Source organism: Pseudorca crassidens, chromosome 12, assembly GCF_039906515.1.
Source record: "Pseudorca crassidens isolate mPseCra1 chromosome 12, mPseCra1.hap1, whole genome shotgun sequence".
NCBI classification, from domain to species: Eukaryota; Metazoa; Chordata; class Mammalia; order Artiodactyla; family Delphinidae; genus Pseudorca; species Pseudorca crassidens.
This window is the reverse complement of record NC_090307.1, coordinates 76,623,744-76,642,345: the sequence shown is the minus strand read 5'-3', so window position 1 is coordinate 76,642,345 and position 18,602 is coordinate 76,623,744. Positions and strand designations below refer to the sequence as shown.

Sequence of the window (18,602 nt, the reverse complement as noted above, 5' to 3'; positions counted from 1 at the left end):
AAGCACAATCAAAGAGATGAATCCTAAATTATTATATTAACAAAGAAAACCAAGCAAACATTACCAGACTAAGGGCTCCTTGAGAATAAGGACTGTTTACCACCCTGTGCCCCACCACCCCCAGGTACACGGTGGTCCCGTAGGATCTAGAAGAAATGTACTTTGGGTCAAAGTGGTCCCTTAATGCCTCAAACAGAGATTAAATTTTTCCCTCAGTTAAAGAGCTGGGGATGGGCAGGTAAAAACAAGCCCCCTGGGCATCAGGACACGGGACAGGCAGCGCCCTAGAGGTGGGAGGGTTGGTCACCTGCAGTGAACCACCACAGGCCCCGCGTCCGTGATGCTCTCCTGCTTATGGTGGACCTCCTCCAGGAAGTCCAGCACGCCCCCGGGGTCACTGGGCACTCCGTGGTCCGGCCAGGTCCGAAAGTGGTATTGCCAGACCGTTCTCTCCGTATTCCCCTGGAGTAGAGCCAAGAAAAACCAGAAAAGAATTAAATAAATCAAGGGGTTGAGGACTCGTCTGGTCCCCATCTTTCCCAGATCCTACATGAGCCAGGGGACCAGGCCCGCACAGAGCCTCCTCACACACTGTTTACAGGTCCCCTGCACGAGTTTCCCAGATCTCTCCTCCTTTTGGGTCTGGCTGAGCAATCCTGGAGGCAACCCTTGGCCTCTGCCATAAGAACCAAGATGTCTTGTACGGCTATTTGTTCTTCAGGAAACTACAGCCTGAATCGGTCTCTGAATCCTCAGCCAGGGGCAGATGAGGTCCCTGACCCTCTTCATCCAAGTGCAGCTCTACCTGGGAGGCAACTGAGGCCTCTGGGACTCAGGGCTCTCCTCCCACCAGAAGAGAAAACGGGTATTCCCTCAAGCACTTGTTCCTCTTTGTCTTTTCGTACCTGGCCCTCCTCCCCTCCCCCAACACACACTTTTATTATAATATGATATTTAAACCTCTGTTTGCTGCAAAGCAGATAAGAAGACAGGCTTTGCAATCAGATGGGTGGATTTAGGCCCAAACTTCAGGATTCACACTCACTGCGGCCCCTGGACATCTCTAAGCCTCAACTTCTTCATTTGCCGATGGAGATAAGAATCTCTCAGTCACAATACCATTGTGAGGACTAAACAACGTCAATTAAACACACAGCCACTGCGCAGGAGACAGTTAAGAGACTCAGCACACTGGTGCTCTTCTGAGGACTGACATTAATAAAGGTCAACAAGGGTACCAAGACCACAAAAAACCAAAAAGCATCGTGTTCTGGGTCTACCCAGATTAGATCACTGTAACGGCACTATTTGTTACTACATCTTCTTCCGACATATCTGGAGACAATCCAAGCTAAGTAACATTTTTAAAGGGGATTTAAAAAAAGAGAGAGAGAGTATAACTAGACCAGTGTCCACCACCAGTAACCTTCAGAACATCCAGGGAATCTGAACCACAATCAAGATCCTTTCTTGAATTATGTGCATTTAATTTGCTGAGCCAGAAAAAGATTTTTCTGGATGTTACCAGTGAGCTAAAGATCAGGGGGCTACCAGGGTCACAGAAAGGACAGGGAACGAGAGAGATCCAGCGCCCGGAGCATCCTTGCTCCTCGTCCTTCGTAAATGGCCACTGAGGTCTCTGCTCCCACCCCTCCTTCCCAAGCAATCAGGAGGCTTAAATGAGATCATGTGATAGCACTTTAGAAAACATGGAATGAGCTCTACAAAACAGCAGATAATCTGTGACCAGCAATTCTGGAGAAATGATTGGTCCCATGTCAGCGCCTGCATCCGAGGGTGCAAAACACAAACCCAAACGCCAACATTTCCCGTACCTGCTCCTCCCAAATCTCCGATAACAAGAAGATGGATGGTTTATCACTAAAACTGAATAAAAATCCACCTGCTACTGAGAAACACCTGATGATGAGAAGATGGGTAGTTTATCACTAAACCTGAAGAAAAACCTATCCGGAATCTTTGTCCGATGTCCTCTAAATCTCTGTCTCATTTCTTCTGGACAACTCCTCTCTCAGTCTCTGCAATTGAACCTCCACCCTCTCCCCACAACTGCACCCCCGCTGACATCAGAAGTTTGACATCCCACCCTGGACCACATCTGCCAAGGCTTCCAGCTCACTTCAGTCCCCCGACCACCTCATGGAACTCACCAGACCACTGAGCCCCTCCATCCACCCTCTGCCTGCCTCCTCCTGCCCTTGCTGCTGGCTTGCCCAGCTCAGATTCCACGCACTCTCCTCACAGCCACTCTCCAACACAGACCTCCACTCCCTCCACCCTCTCTCCATCCACTGCACACACAAACACACACACCCCGCCCCACCCCAGCAAAGCCCCAAGCCTGGACGAACCTAACCACCCACTTTCTCTGTTTTGTACCCAAGGAACAGAGTGTCCTTGGAGAAAACTCACACCAGGTGACTGGTATCACTGAATGTTCATCTTCACCACCTCAATGGGCACTCAGCACTGCCCAGAAATTTACTGAATTTCTTGCTTTGCTACACAATGACTATTTCATCCTTTCCCCACTTTCCTCAAACATTTCGCCTCTTCTTATTCCCTTTGAATGTCAATGGATGGCCTTGCCTCAGGCCTGATAGAGAATTTAGAGCAAATCCCTGTCAGCTCCCCTCCCTATATCTGTGGCCACCTTCTCCTCTTTCCCTCCTGTGGCCAAGAAGTGCTACCCCATCGATCAAAACCAACCCATCCACGATGCTCTAGATCCCACGCCCCTCCTCATCCAGCCTCCACCCTTGCCTCCCTGGCATCCTCGCCTTGACGTCTCAAAGGCATCTCAAACTTTACGTGTCCAGCAGGTTGCGCTTCATCCTCCCTCCCTCCTCAAATCTGCTGCAGCCCTCGCCCCTCATTCACACCATCATCAAACCCCTTCACATTTACATCCACAATTATCTCCAGTCAGTCCCCTTCTTTCCATTGCCCCTACCATCTTTTACCCAAACGATTCAAGCCCTACCATCCTGTACATCTTCCAGCTTTTCAGACCTCTGCCACAGTGCCACCGTCCACTCAGACTCAAAACCCTATGACGTCTGATTCCGCCTCCTCCTCCAATAGCCAAACTATCCCTACACGCCCTACAGACTTCACCCCCGCAAGGGGTCTCTCACATCCCTCGCTTCTCTTCTAGAGTTTATTCTGGCATTTTATATCATATTCATTTCCAAAGGAAGGAAAAAGAAGCAAAACGTGGAGAGAGGCCATCAGACCTAGACCTCTGCGGAGCCCTCCTGGTTACAGGCGTCCTGGCCACTGGAGTCACTCCATCCCACTCTTCCCTCGGGGGGCTGTAGGACACCTTCCTGGCACCTGTCTCCACATGTGTCCACTTGGCACAAGAACTGTCACGGGTTCAACACCAGCCAATGAATAAAATTTACATTTCTTTTTTTTTTTTTTTTTTTGGCCATGCCTGCGGCATGTGGGATCTTAGTTCCCCAACCAGGGATTGAACCCGGGCCCTCTACAATGGAAACACAGAGTCCTAACCCCTGGACCAAAAGGGAAGTCCCTAAAATTTACATTTCTTCACGTGAGAGTTAAGGCTCTTCCCAACTTGGTCCCAACCTCTCTCAACCCATTTACTCCCTCAATTCCCCACTTGCCTTCATTCCCTGTAAACCCCATTTCCTTGACGCTGGCACTTCAGAACCCTGGCTGACAATGACACTTCATCTGGGAGGCCCTCTCTCCACCATCTTCTCCCACAGAGACCCCGACCTAAAGGCCCACCCTCTTCTGAGACAGTCTCCCTGATGCCCCGGCTGGAAGCCCAGCCTCGGCAGAACTCCAGCACCTTAGACGGGTGTGACAGCCGGTGTCTGCTCGACAGCACAGGACTTTGCATACGTGGCTTCTCTCGGCTACATGACTGCAATTCCCTGGGGACAAAGGCGATTTCGCTTACCTTTGTGTCCCCAGAGGACTTTGAAAAAGTAAGCCCCTCTCACCATGTAATTATAATGAATCCAAATCTTGTTGGATTCAAAGTTAGTCACCCGAGGGACAAACCTGAACTACAAGCAATTAAAAGCTGATGCCATGGAATTTGGTCACTGAATAGGCCTCAGGGCCTTTGCACTCACTGCTCCCTCCGCTTAGAACACTCCTCTCCTGACCCTCTGGATGCTGCTCCACCTTCAGGTCTCAGCTTGCGTGGCACCCCCTCAGAGAAGCCCTCCCTGTTTACTCCATCTCGGGTACCCAGTCACTCTCTAACACACCATCCTGTGGCTTTCACAGCTGGAGCACAATCGGAAAGCTTAGTTGGTTATTTACTCCTTAACCTTCCACCTCCCTAGGCTCTGTGGGGGCAGGGACTGTGCCGGTCTGGTTTGCGATGTATCAGTAGTACCTTGACGGTGCCTGGCACATAGAAGGCGCCTGATAGATGGATGTTACTCAGTGAGTGAACGAATGGCTGAAGGTACGCAGACAGGAGTAACCGCACGACCCTGGATTAGCGCACACCATGCGCAGTTACCAAAGTCTCTAAAGTACGACAATATACTTACTTGTCCAACCTTCGAAAGTTTAAGTTCTCTTAACGTATAGTCATGAGCAGCACTTTCTTTGACGTTCCTAACGCGCATGACCCCGTATTCTTTTAGCGCATACTCATCAGGCCAGTATTTGACACATTTACTCTGGAAGGGATCAGAGAAAAGACAGTTAATCTCTGTGAACTCTGACATGAAAGCCGAAACCAAAAGAAAACCAACGTTCAAGTCTTCCTTGATGACCACTAACATGGAAAACGGCCTGTCTGGTATCTAACTGTTGGGTTTTGAAAGAAGGAAAGAAGAATTCAAAAAGAAAAGCAGGTGTGTGGAGAACCAGGGAGAAGTGGGAAGAGAAAGCTGCTGTTGCAAAATTGCCTAATTTAAGCCACAGGTCCAAGGAGAGTCAGTGTTTGCTTATTTCTCTCTAAAGAACCAAAGAGGCAGAAAGAAGGGGACTACCCAGTATGAGTGTGCTGCCTAGCATGCACTCAGTTCTGAATTCCAGAGATCTACCAGTCACTATGCAGGGAAGGCAAGCAGGGGCTCTGGAGGTGGATGGGCTGCCCAACGAGCCAGACTGTCTGGTCCATTTCCGTGCCAGTGTAGGAGGTCTCCCCGCCTTATCTAACCCAAGTGTGAATAACTCCAGCACAGAAAGGCAGCTGATGGGGTTTTGAACCAGCTGCTTTTTCTATATCCAGATCCATCTGATACCTGCTACACACGTCACCTTCGCTTAACTGGGTGCCTGGGAACGCCAAGCCTGCAATAGCTGCTGGCTTCAGAGCAGGCAGATTGGAGAATATGGCACCAAGGGAATCATTCTGGCTGCCAAAGAGGAAGATATTTTGCTCAATGAGAGATGAGTCTGCGTATCTTTGGTGATATGTCCTGGGCAGAGAATGCCTTTGCGTCTTGTTTTCTCCTGGGAGCAGTCACCCACACCACTCACTTTCAACAACAACCAAGACACAAATATCAGCAAGAGAAATCTACCTTGTGCATTAGGGAGACAGAGAAATTCACTGTTATAAAACGAGAAATCAGAGAGCAGCTGCAGACATCCCCACAGTCAATGACTGAGGGAAAGAAGAAAAACATGGCAGGAGGAAAGGTCAACAGAAGAATTAATGGACAGCGTTTACTTTTCTGCTTAGCATGGCTTATGTGGTCTTTTATGTATTATTCTGAATTCAGCTTTCCCTCCACGATCCTGTAGATCCAAAAACCTCTTTGACAGATTTGACACAATTTTTATTATCCCCAAATAAACACTTTGACTATTAAATGTATGCAATGCTGCCACTCTCCAAACAATTCTGAGGACTGCTGGTCGCTCAAAAGAAGACAAATTAAATCACAACTCCTAACATTGTAGCTGACTCTGCATGTCTGCAATCTACTGTGCCCTCCTCCCAGTTTCCCAAACTCTGATGTAAACCTTGGCAAACAAATTCTAAAATGTGAGTGCTAATACTTTAGCTTTTAAATTAAAGCCCAGGAATCAAAGGGAATTCAGAGTCTGGTTTTTCTTCTGTGCACTGGAGGGGATAACAGGCGAACAAGTTACCAGAAACGCTCGCGGGGAGACTGAAAGCCCATCATGTCCTCCTCTCCAGCAGCAGAGTACAGAGGGAGAATGAGAAAACAGACAAAGGCCGGGAGAAGGAGGTAAGGAGCTGGGGGCAGAGTGACTTGGCCCAACGTCTGTCTATTCTAGGCGTTTCTGGCAGCTCTTCTGAGAGGGACCAATCCTGATCCCTCTGAAGTGACCCGAGAACCCTCTCTTCACAGCCCTCAAGTCCTCTGAGAACAGATGGCCTCCTACAACTGCAATCAGGCAACAGGCAGGACGGAGGGCTCAGTTTTCCTTTCCATACTTAGAGCCGGTGACACTCACCTGAAGCAAAAACTATGAAGACATTTTAACTTGTCCATTAATTCAAGAACATCTACTGTTACTGCAGGCAGCCGCTAGAGGAAGCCTTTGTTTCACAATGACCAGACCTGGCCTCAAAGGTATTCAAAAGTGTAACAACTAGCAGTACAACAACAAAAATCTTACAAAATCACATTGCCTTTCACAACTGATATGAAAATTACATTAGAAGGGCTAAAATCCAAAATCACCCATCTGTCTTTTTATAGGGTATGACTGCTACATTCCATGCAACTTTTACATAAACCAGTTAAAGTATATCTAAATAAAAAGAACTTTGACTAGAACACAAACAAAAACAGAGAACTTTTCCATATTAAAAAATCCACAATGGATGGGTTCACTTTGGGATAACACACAGAGCTGTCACTCAGTGAGATCTGTCTGCTTCTCCATAGGTGTGGGATGTTATAATTTTTAAAAACCTGAAGTGTCATGAAGAGTGCAGGGAGATGGGTACTAGGCATATGTTGCTTGGGGGGAGTGTACACGGGGACAACCACTCTAGAGGGTAGTTGTCAGAATTTATTAAAATTTACAACATGCAAAAGCAAAAACAATAAATAAACAAGAAAAAATTTAAAAAATTCAAAAATGGAAAAAAAAACAAGAGAAAAAAAAAATTAAAAAATTTTTTTAAAAATTTACAACATGCACATCCCCTATGACCTAGCAATTCTTCTTGACATCCGACCTAGAAAAACACTTACCACATACAAAAGCAAGAACAAGATTGTTCACTTCAGCACTGTTTATAAGAGCAATAACTGAAACATTTAAATGCCTAATATATGACAGTTAAACAAATGGTGGTACATCCATACCATGGAATACCATGCAATTACTAAAAAGAATGAGATAGGCCAATATGTACTAACAGAAGAAGTTAGAACATATATTAGGTGGGGAGAAAAGAAACCAAGATACACAATAAAGTTACTGTATGACAGCACTTTTTCATACAGTACTTGTCTGAAAATAGCACTATATACTTCTATAGGAGCATGTATGTATGTAAATACATATACATGTGCAAATGTAGGTATATAATGCCTATTATACTCATGCATATGCAAATGCCAAGAAGACAGTGTAGAAGAATACACATCAAACTGATAAGAGGGTTTATGTTGGAGGGAACAATTGGGTGGACAAGGGATGGTGACAAAGGTAAGTTTAATTGTAAGGAGTTTGAATGTTTATCTGAATACATTGTCTGGATAGTTCAAATTAATTTTTTAAATGCTTAGAAGTCCTAAGTATAGTTCACATGACAAGTGAAATCAATGTTTATTGATTAGTCCTCTAATCCCCTGAAGGTACCAGACAGGCCTTCTTACACTCCCTTTATGACCTCTGCTTCTGGACACAATGGGGTAACAGAAACTGGATTTATTCTCCTACCTTAAACCACTAAAATGGAAAAATGAAATGACATATATAATAGGATTAGTAACAAGGACATATAAAAAATTATTATAAATATATTCCATATGTTCAAAAGGTACAGTAAATGATGGACATGTTAAGAAGAGAGACATAGGATATATTAAAAAGACTCAAATAAAACTTAAATGAAAAGGGCAATGTCTATTGTGAAAATTACACTGGATAGGATGAACAGCAGACTCTACACTGCAGAAGAAAAGATGAACTGAAACACGTATAGCAAAAGAAACTTATCTAACTTATCCCAAACACAGAGGGAAAAAAGTGAACTGAAAATAAATGAAGAAAGTCTCAGTGAGCTACAGGACAACTTCAAACAGCCTAATATATGTGTAATTGGTATCCCAGGACAGGGTGGGTTGGCAGTTCATGTGTGAAGAAATAGTAAACGTTATTCAAATTTGAAGAAAACTATAAACCCACAGACCCAAGAAGCTCCATGAACCCTAAGAAGAAGAAAAAAAGAAAACTACACCAAAGTACGTCATATCAAATTTCTCCTACTCCCTTTTTTCCAGAGGGTCAGAGTAAGCTTACTGTGTTTACTCAGCTTTTTTTTTTTAATAAATTTATTTATATTTTATTTTTGGTTGTGTTGGGTCTTCGTTGCTACCCACGGGCTTTCTCTAGTTGCGGTGAGCAGGGACTACTCTTCGTTGCGGTGCGCAGGTTTCTCATTGTGATTGCTTCTCTTGTTGTGGAGCACGGGCTCTAGGCGCGCAGGCTTCAGTAGTTGCAGCACATGGGCTCCACAACGCAGGCTCAGTAGTTGTGGCGCACAGGCTTAGCTGCTCTGCGGCACGTGGGATCTTCCTGGATCAGGGCTCGAACCCGTGTCCCCTGCATTGGCAGGCGGATTCTTAACCACTGCGCCACCAGGGAAGTCCCTATTCAGTTCTTAACATGTTCAACCTGACATGTCCAATACTTCAAAAAAGTAGAGTATATAGCATACCTTTCCTCTCTCCACTTCTTTTGTTGTCATGACAATCACTCGGGAGTTCTCTTGAAATACCATCCGCCAAAAGTCATTCACGGTGTTTTGCAGGCAGCCTTGTGTGGCAATGTAACTCTTTTTGGGCTTTGAGTTGTTGCACTTGGTTTCAAATTCAGGCTAGAAATTTAGGAAGAAAATACTTCAAACATTTGAAAACTGCTCTCAGGCCATGAGGAAGGATTTAAAATACAAAAACTGGCTAGCAATATACAGTCAGAAAACACCACGAGAAACAAAGTTTACCATGATAATGTTTGCATTGATGTAATCTGAAACAGGCTCATTGGGATCACCATCGTGTAGGACAACCCTGGTGTGATCAACTGGAAGAAAAAGAGACCATGGTCACAAAGGTACTGAGACCTCTTCAGGACAAATCAGTTCAAATCAGTTCATCCTCAACGAGTCCAAGTTTTGCTCATTTCATGATAAAACAACATTAAAAACTAAATCCTAAACAATAATCTGAATATGATGCCTCATAATGCTTTCTTTAAGAGAATAAAGTAGCAATGTCAATTCCCTGGTTTTGATAATGTACTATGGATATATAGAATATTATCATTGGGAGAAGCTGGATAAAGGGTACATGGGAGCCCTCTATATATTTTTGTAACTTCTTGTGAGTCTAAAATTATTTCAAAACAAAAGTTATTTTTGTTTTTGGGGGTTTTTTTAGAGGAAGAGTAAACTACAGGTAAATGACATGATGTCTGAGATTTGCTTCAAAACAATTCAGGGAGAGAAGAGAAGTGTATCAGAATATAGATGAATCAAGATTGGGCAGGAGTTGACAATTGTTGGAGCTGGGTGATGGGTACGTGTGGGTTCTTTACACTATTCTGTCTACTTTTGAATATATTTTAAACTTTCCATAATAAAAAGGGTGTTTTTTTTAATGAAGTAGAATTAAATACAGTATCTAGACAACAGGATTCTGATGATAGTATCTACTGACCAAATTTTATACAGAAGTACATTACTGATGTTTAAAAAATCTGAGTGTTCTACCGAAGCAACGCATTTTACACTGAGAAATAGTAATAAAGTTGTATGTCTTACTAGAATAATGTTCTTTTGCTTCAGACTCCCCATCTTTAAAGAATATGATGTTAATTAGAAGAAACATCTGATTGGGATCTTTAAGGGAGGAAAGGGCAATAATATTCTATTTATCAATAGATACTGCATACCACTGTTCCCTTCATCTTTTCCTACATCCCCACATCTTACTAATGAGTACCATTTAGACCTCTTGAGCAGAAATGAAAACTTAAGACATAAAGAGGGCAATGCTTCCCCAACGTCATTAGGACCATGCTGTGGCTCAAAATGATTCTCTACAAATTCCTCATTGTCTCTCCTCAGTATTAGAAATGCCTCCACTTTCTCCCATCCTCACCTGCACACATTAAAAATATCTATATGGATGTGATATACATATACACTGTGTGTGCGCACCTATGTATACAGAAAGACTATGCCACACACACACACACACACACACACACACGCACACATGGGATGGGTTTACAGTATCTGACAAAATAGCTCTGGCCTGAGGAGACATTACAGCAGTGCTCTCCAATCTGATCATGCTGTCAATAAACTTCAATAATAAAGTTTTTGAACACTGAAATATATATACAATTATAGATACACACAAGTCTTTTTTTTTTTTTTTTTTTTTTTTTTGCGGTACGCAGGCTTCTCACTGTTGTGGCCTCTCCCGTTGCGGAGCACAGGCTCCGGACGCGCAGGCTCAGCGGCCATGGCTCACGGGCCCAGCCACTCCGTGGCATGTGGGATCTTCCCGGACCGGGGCACAAACCCGTGTCCCCTGCATCGGCAGGCGGACTCTCAACCACTGCGCCACCAGGGAAGCCCCACACAAGCCTTATTTTTAAATTGGGTAAAAACATTATGCATGCTCTGCCATCAAGCTGCACATCAGATTTAAAATTTACTTTCTTTCTTTTTTTTTTTTTTAGATAAAAGATGTAAATCAAGAGACGTTCTAAATGTTCCTTCCCTGTCCCATGGCAGACTGCCTTACCCAGCCCACTCTGGAGACCCTGCATTAGAGCTCAGGGCTAAGAGCAGTGACTTTGGGGGCTCCAGTACCAGTTCTCGCACTCACTCCCACTTGTGACCTTGCTAAAATGGTCCCTAAAATGGGGATAATAAGAACTCCTGCTTTGTGTGCATGGGATACGGATTAAGTGAGATATGGACTCAGAGTCTGGCACAGAGACAGCACTCAGGGGAGGTGAGCTATCACAACTGTGTGGTGCCATTTCTGGGATCCTCACCCAAGGCCTACATCCTTCTGGGCCTCTTTTTCACTACAGTTCAACTCAGGCTCTACCTGGCAGCACCTGGGTGTTAAAGGAGGTACTGCTTTATGAATATCACAAGGTCTGCTTCTGAGCAAAGCATAGGTATGCACCTGAATCTCCAGTAATTCGAGCTCAAGGGATGAGGGATGTCGGAAAAGATGAAGGGAACAGTTGGAAGAACCCCCAGGAGGAGCTCGTCTGTTCCCCAGATGAGGGAACAGAGCCCCAGAAAGGAGGCGTGCTGTCCCCAAGACCCAAGGGCTGGACGCTGCAAAGCAAGGACACAAGCCTGGGACCCTTGAGCCTGATGGTGAGACCCTGGGAGATGGCAAGCCTTGAGATGATCTCTCCTACGCAGACAAAATTAATTAATAGAAGGAAACAACCACACACTAAGCCTCCCAGTGGCAATTTTACTCCGTAATCAACATCACAGGAACTCAGTGAATGAGGCCATCCATCCCCAAAACAGCTGATTATTTTGGAAACTACTTACAATTAAAAGAAGCTAAGGCCTTGGATCTGCTGAGAAAGCACATGGCCCCCAGAAAAGTTACTGAGACACTGGGAATCAAAACCTCCAAGAATGACTATTATGGAGAAATACATTGATACTTACAGGGCAGGATGTTTTTATATCTATTTTTGTTTTTATTCTCTTGCCTCTGACCCTCTTTTCTGCTGTAGAGAAGTTTGCATTCCTGTTGTTGTAGTGTCTAGAGAGAAACAAAAGTAAATATTATTATGCACCAAAAGCTTCAAAAAAAAAAAGCTTGACCCAGCACTTCCACTTTAGGGAATTTTTCCTAGGAAATGTTCCAGAGTCGTGGGCAACAGCTACAAGAAAGCTCACCTTAATGCTATATCAAGAGTGGCAGGAACACTGGAAACAACATAAATGTCCAACCAGAAAGGACTGCCTAAATAAACACTTTCGTTCATTCATACAAAAGATGTTCTACAGACGTTTAAAAGATATCCTAGGAGAATATTTAATGCCTTGGAATGATGATCAGAGTAAGTATTAACTGAAAAGCAGCTCAAACTTCCAAAACAGTGTCTTACATAAGCCCATATGTCTGCATGCACCTGTGTATATAAGAAATGGCAGAAGGATGTACACCAAAAAAGTAACGGGGATTATTTTTTTGAGAGCAGTGGGATTATTCTTTTTCTTTTCTTTCTTTTTCTTTTTTAACTGTTTTTTGCCTAAATTTGCTACAATAAATAAATATTTATAAGAAGAGAAACCTTTTAAAATAACAATTATTAAGAATGAAAGCCAGTGAGCATTGGTAGACAGCATCCAAATAATACATATGATCCATGTTCTTGAGGATTTTATGATCTGCCTTTTACCATTGATTGATTCAGAGCAAGCTGAAAGTCAGTTCTCAAATTTGGATCCTGGGGGACAGTAGAAGTAGTTCTGGTGCCACTAGATCATGGGCATGCAAGCTTTGTTAGCAAGGCTTTGGAGTCCTCCTATGCCTCAAACCCATGTCAGTGCCCTGGGCAGCCAGCCTGCGTCTGCACAGACACCCGCTCTCCTATGCTCTGAGGGGAGGGGGCCCCTATCCTCTACCGCAGCCAGAGATGGAGGAGGAGAACTCTCGGGCACCCAAAGCGAGGGGTCAGGAAGGACACCTCTGCAGGTAAAGGAGGTGGGGAACGCGATCAGGGCAAGAGCCTAAACTAGGCAGCCACAGTGGAGCTGGCCCCAGGGGAAGAGAGGATGTGGGGAAGTGGTGAGAAGCACCAGCTGCAGAAACAGACAGGAAGGTGGACAAGCTAGGCTGAAGTATTTTCAAGGAGTAGGTTTCATTTTCAAAATTACCACAAGTGCCTCTTCAAGGGACCCTTGGTTTCAAACAAGCCTAATTTGAATGGGAAATCACAAATGGGGCAAATCAAGAAAGTGAAAGGAAGACTAAAAAAAGGGGGGGAAAAGTGTGTTATATATATTTTTAATATATTTATATACGCTAAAATGATTTTCCCTTAGAGATTTCTCTACAAGGAGAGGCAGAGTCAGTATTTCGTAACACAGCAGCCCTGTTAGATTTCCATTTCATTTATCTGAATTTCACAGACAGGTACGAAGGTCAGGAGTTTAAATTGCTAGTTTGACTCTCAGTTTCAAAATGCAATATTTGGCCTTGACACTCAGCTCATAACCAAAGTGTTCAGCCAGTGGAAACCTGGACAGAAATAAAATACAATGTATGCAGAACTCTGACAATCAAACGGTCACTCAAAATTCTTAAATGAGGTCACTTTAAGTAATTACAGTCCTTTGCCTTCTTGGAGCTGGCATTTCCTCTCAACTGTGAGCCAGCCTTACCGTGCAATATTGCTGTGTTAGGAAGAAAGTTTGATCTTGATTATTAGACATTAAGGTGAGGTTCAAACACTATGAACTGAATCAATCACTTAAACATCAACCAAGTGAAGAGAAACAACATCAACAAAAGCTACAATGGGGTGGGGGGAGGGCAGGACACATACTAGGAAATAACTAGGTGCTTGATTCAAAACAAACTTGACAGCAAAGCATTCAAGTGTTCACTTATGAAACAAACCTCAAGTGATGCTTCACTTGTGGAGGGCACACTGCCAGAGCAATCTCTAGAAAAGGCAGATTTCACCCAGGCCCGCCCTGTTTAATCACCTTCAGTTCCTCCCTCTGCCTTCAAGATCAAATGCACGCTTTTCAGAACAACTCAGGAAACCTTCTCTGAGCTAATGGAGGCCTGCCTCTAACCTCAGCTGCTGCTTCGCCAAGTTACTATCCTGTCTGTGCCTCAGTGTCCTCAACTGTAAAGTGGGGCTAATCCTAATTACCTACCCCATAGGGTTGGTGTTAAGAGTTAAGGCGCACTGTCTACACTCTAGCCACACCAAATATACACAAGGGTCTTGAACTCACCATGTTTCTTCAGGCCTTCATGTTTTTATCCATGCCATCCCCTCTGCCTAGAATTCCCTTTCTCTGCCTTGAGTACCTATGAATGGTTACATTTTACTTACTCATTAGGACCCACCCCAAATACCTCCTCCTCTGGGAAGCTCTCCTGACTCACTCAGCACGACCTCCCTGTGGCTCACAATACCAGTTCAAGGGCTGCAGCACCTCCCTCCGTGAGTACGACCTCCCTGTGGCTCACAATACCAGTTCAAGGGCTGCAGCACCTCCCTCCGTGAGTACGCTCGTCACACTGAATCCCAGCTACATTTTTGCAATCTTGTCTCTTCTATTAGAGAGCATGGACCACCCTTGTTTGCCTGCAAACAGCACAGCATCCAGCACAAAGTAGGCACTCAAAATGTATCCGCTGAATGAACAAATAAATACAGAAGGGGGTGGAGGGAGACATACAAACCACAGACCATCATGGCGATGGCCTCGGCACTGCAGGGCCCACACTCAGCATCCCATGCTGACACTGCCGTCCTGGCCTTCAACATAAAGAAAAACCACGTAGGCAAAATATTAAAACAGCATTTCCCGATCTTTAGTCATTTGAAAAGCATCTTCAAGATGCTGTGCCATCTCAGCACATCACCTGTTATATCAATTGTTTTCTTAAATTAACAGCCTCTTTTTTCCCTTCAGAAAATGTATGTCAAAAGGAAACTGCATATTACTAGCACACATGAAAACCAGTATCACTTGCCATATATGGAAGGTAACCAGAAAAAGGAATATAATAAAAACAAAATATTGTCAAATTCTACCTGGATACTGTAGCATGCCTGAGACTCTGTAAAGGAAAAGGGACACTGGCAGGTGTTAGAGGTAGGTGTTAGAGGCATACTAAAACTGTACTCAGACCTTCTCCTAAGCCACGTCAAAAGGAATGGGTATGGGTTAAAAAAGAGAAAAACCTTCCTCATTCGCTAATTTGATCTTACTGTAATGGGGTGCCCCGGAAAATCATCTCACACACCAAGAACACTTTGCTAGAATAATCCAGAGTTCCAGGCCAGGGAAATCCTCACCAATACCCATAGCATGTTGGCTAGACCATCTACTCAGCTCAGCCTCTGGCTTCCCTCATCCTGCATTAAGTTACCAATTGCATCTTCCATGCGGATTTGAGGTTTGAACAGCACACAAGTTGAGACAGTTTGGGCCCTGGAGTGTTCCAGAAAGGACAGGCCCAGAGGCCCTGTGTCCCAGGCGCAGTAGGGTGCTAACCGCCAGCGGCTGGCTGGCAGCTGTCACGGATTAGTAATGACTAACAGTGTGCTTCTCCCCCTCCAGCCCCGCTCCTTCCTCCGTGCCCATTAGCCCATTCTCATCTGCGCCTGGGGCCCAAGTTGCCTGAACACATTTCATTTCCCACAGTGGAAGGCTGCCATCCATCTCGAGTGAGACTGAAAATAAAAAGAACTCAGAAGTTGTCACTTTCCATGTTCTGCCTGCAGAGGCTCCCCGACTGCACCCGAGATAATCAGCTACCGCCTGCTAAGGGGCGCTTCCTCCCCAGCAGCAGCAGGCTGATGGCCGGAAGAGGCAGGAGAATAGCCACCAAGCCCTGCCCCCAGGAGTTTACAATCCCTTCAAGGATGATCTTCCACAACCTCCCTCTCAGCTGCCCCCAGGGCACCAAAAGCTGTGAATGACCTGCGGCTGAATGTCACTGTCTCCATCCCCATTCTCCACTGGGCCTGGCAGGATGCCAGTGATAAGGCGTGGGACAGGCAACGAGAAAGCTGGGGCACAGGCTGCAAGATACCCCATTTTCCCACGTAAAACAACCAAAGGGTTTGCAACCAAGGATGAACCCTCAGAAAGGACCAGAGGCTAGTTACAGTCACCTGATTACATGAATCAACGGTGATCAACAAATGGATTATATCAAACTTTTAAGCGTTTATAAAAGGCATGAAGAGAAAGGCAATCCCCAATCCACATCGTACATTAGGCGTGCCCAGCAGCATGACCGAGTGTGGATGGAACAGGTGTTCACAATGCAGAACGGTCCCTCACAGCTATGGCTGTTGAACATCTGTGCTCCCCACACCTGGACCCCTGCCAGCCTCCAGCCTAAATGCCAGTAGCAGCACCCCCAGTCACCGTGATGACCAAAAGAGACCCTCACAGGCTTCCAAAGTCCTCTGATTAAAGACCACTGGAACCGGCTCTTGACCAGAATGTCACGAATGCAAGTGGAGAAACAGGATCAAAGAAAGACAGACAAACAACAAATGAATGGGCAGAGCCAGGCAGCCCCATGTGCCAGGACAGTGGCCTGAGAACCATTTGCCTGCACTGCTCTGAGCAACAGGGACAAATTGCTAAGGGAAAAAAAAATAACGCCACTAATCATTAAGGCCAGACCAAACTGTACAGTATTTTTACAAACAAAGCTACAAGGACTTCCCTGGCGGTCCAGTGGTTAAGACTCCACGCTTCCACTGCAGGCGGCACTGGTTTGATCCCTGGTCGGGGAGCTAAGATCCTACATGCTGCGCTAGGTGGCCACAAACAACAACAAAACAAAAAAACAAAGCTACAAGGGGAGGAGACATGATCAACAAAATACTGATAAGTGTTACAGCTGAGTGTTGGGAAAAAGAAGGTCCATCGTCCTGTTTTCTCAACTTTGGCGTGTGTGAAAACTTCAATAATAAAAGAACGTTTTTATAAATTATAAAAAGATAAAAATGTAAAAGCTCCTATTAACTCTCCCCCTACCCCACTCACGGCTGGTCACCTGAAGGAGAGAAAGAGGGCTGAGGACGGCTGTCAGGCAGATGGCCTCTCTGGTGGGGGCCACAAATAATAAGACAGCAGTAACCACGTAGACAGGCGCCAGACTGGGCCTTCTTCCCGGTCTGAATGAACTTCTGTTTCCCTTTGGCATCTGCCCTCCGCACAGAGGAACACTAGAATTCTCACTCCGTCCTCTTTACTGCAAACTCTGTGGTGTTACCAGGCACCACCAGCAGGTGAAAGCCCCCACTTCCAGATGCCATGCTGCATGGCCTGTCACCACTTCCCCACGGTGGAGTTGGGGAGGCTCGTCCCCAATGAGTCTGCGGCATCATCCAGGAGTGAAAGGGCAGCTGGAGATTCTCATCACCAGAGAAGGTCCCAACTGATGGACAAGCACTTACAAAGCACCGTGAGGGACAAAACCAATCCAAGATTTGGTTCCTTTCCAGGTGCTTGTTTGAAGTTAAGTCACCTCCTTCCTCCAACAAGGTGAAGTAGAAAAACAAATCTAGAAGACACGGTCCCCAGAGGAGAAGAGGTTCTGACATAGGAAACAGCAGCAAACAGTACAAGACAAATCTATCATTAATAATCTATGATTAAGTGTGTAATTAATTATGTGGTGTGGAATTTAGGGAGTGAGATCCATGAAAACTAAGTGAAGCAGGTTTCTGGGAGGAGGTGAGGCCTGAGGCAAGTGAGGGGCTAAGATGGGTACAAGGAAGGGAGGAAAACATCCCAGCAAGTTAGGGACATAAGCAAAGGTGGCTAAGAGGCCAGAGTTAGTGGCCTCAGAGTTAGGGTGAAGGAAACTGGTCAAAGGGCCTGGAAGCTGAGTTCTGTCAGTGTGGGAAATGAGGTTAGGTGGGGAGATGGGGGGCCTTGAGAACTGGGCGGGAGATCTTCAACAGCTGAGAAGCACAGCACGGTAGACTTAGAGTCAGAAGTTCTGGAAGTTCAAACCACAGCCAACTACTTGCTAGCCACATCCTTGGGGACAACTTTCTCCCTTCTTCTGGGCTTCAGTGTCTTCATATTCAAAATGAAAATGCTATGCCTTTGGTGGGAAATCGGGAGCCACTGAAGGTTTTTGAGCAGAAGAGTGACAGGAGAAATGCTGAGAGTAGATTAGCATGAAGGGCGAATGGAAGGGCAGAGGCCGAGAGTAAAAGGGCAGCTGGTGTCTTGTGAGGCGATGAGAGCCTGCACCCCTGGCATCAGGCGAGACTCCTGTCTCTGCTGCTGCCCACCTGGGCAGTCCTGGGCAGGTGCCTTGATCTCTCAGAGCACCCAGGGACACAAGATCTACCTACCGCATAAGATCTGGGGATGCAATGAGATGATTTCCCTAGCCCAAAATGCAGCACCAAGCAGACAATAAATGCTAATTTCTTTCCTTCCTCTAAGACCACAAAGACAACTAGGAAAGAAAAATCAACCAGACCTGGTGAATGGCAAGGTATGGGAGAAAGATGAGTTAAGGGATGCTCTGAGGATTCCAGCCTACAGGGTCAGAGAATACACAGGACAACCACCAGAGATGAGAAGTAAAAGGGTATATTTGGTCTGAAGGGGAAAATAACAAAATAACAGGTCTGGTTGT

General features: G+C 45.3%; 1 protein-coding gene across 2 annotated transcripts in view; it reads right to left on the bottom strand.

Annotated features, from left to right (window-relative positions):
• PTPN11 (protein tyrosine phosphatase non-receptor type 11) overlaps positions 1-18,602 on the bottom strand; it is a 77,230-nt gene that overhangs the window by 18,491 nt on the left and 40,137 nt on the right. For both annotated transcript variants that reach the window (XM_067700644.1, XM_067700643.1), the window contains exons 7-11: positions 11,894-11,990; positions 9,179-9,258; positions 8,894-9,052; positions 4,563-4,694; positions 308-462 (exon numbers count right to left, since the gene is read on the bottom strand). In XM_067700644.1, coding sequence (XP_067556745.1) covers positions 308-462; positions 4,563-4,694; positions 8,894-9,052; positions 9,179-9,258; positions 11,894-11,990 — 623 coding nt within the window. The remainder of the gene's footprint in view (positions 1-307; positions 463-4,562; positions 4,695-8,893; positions 9,053-9,178; positions 9,259-11,893; positions 11,991-18,602) is intronic.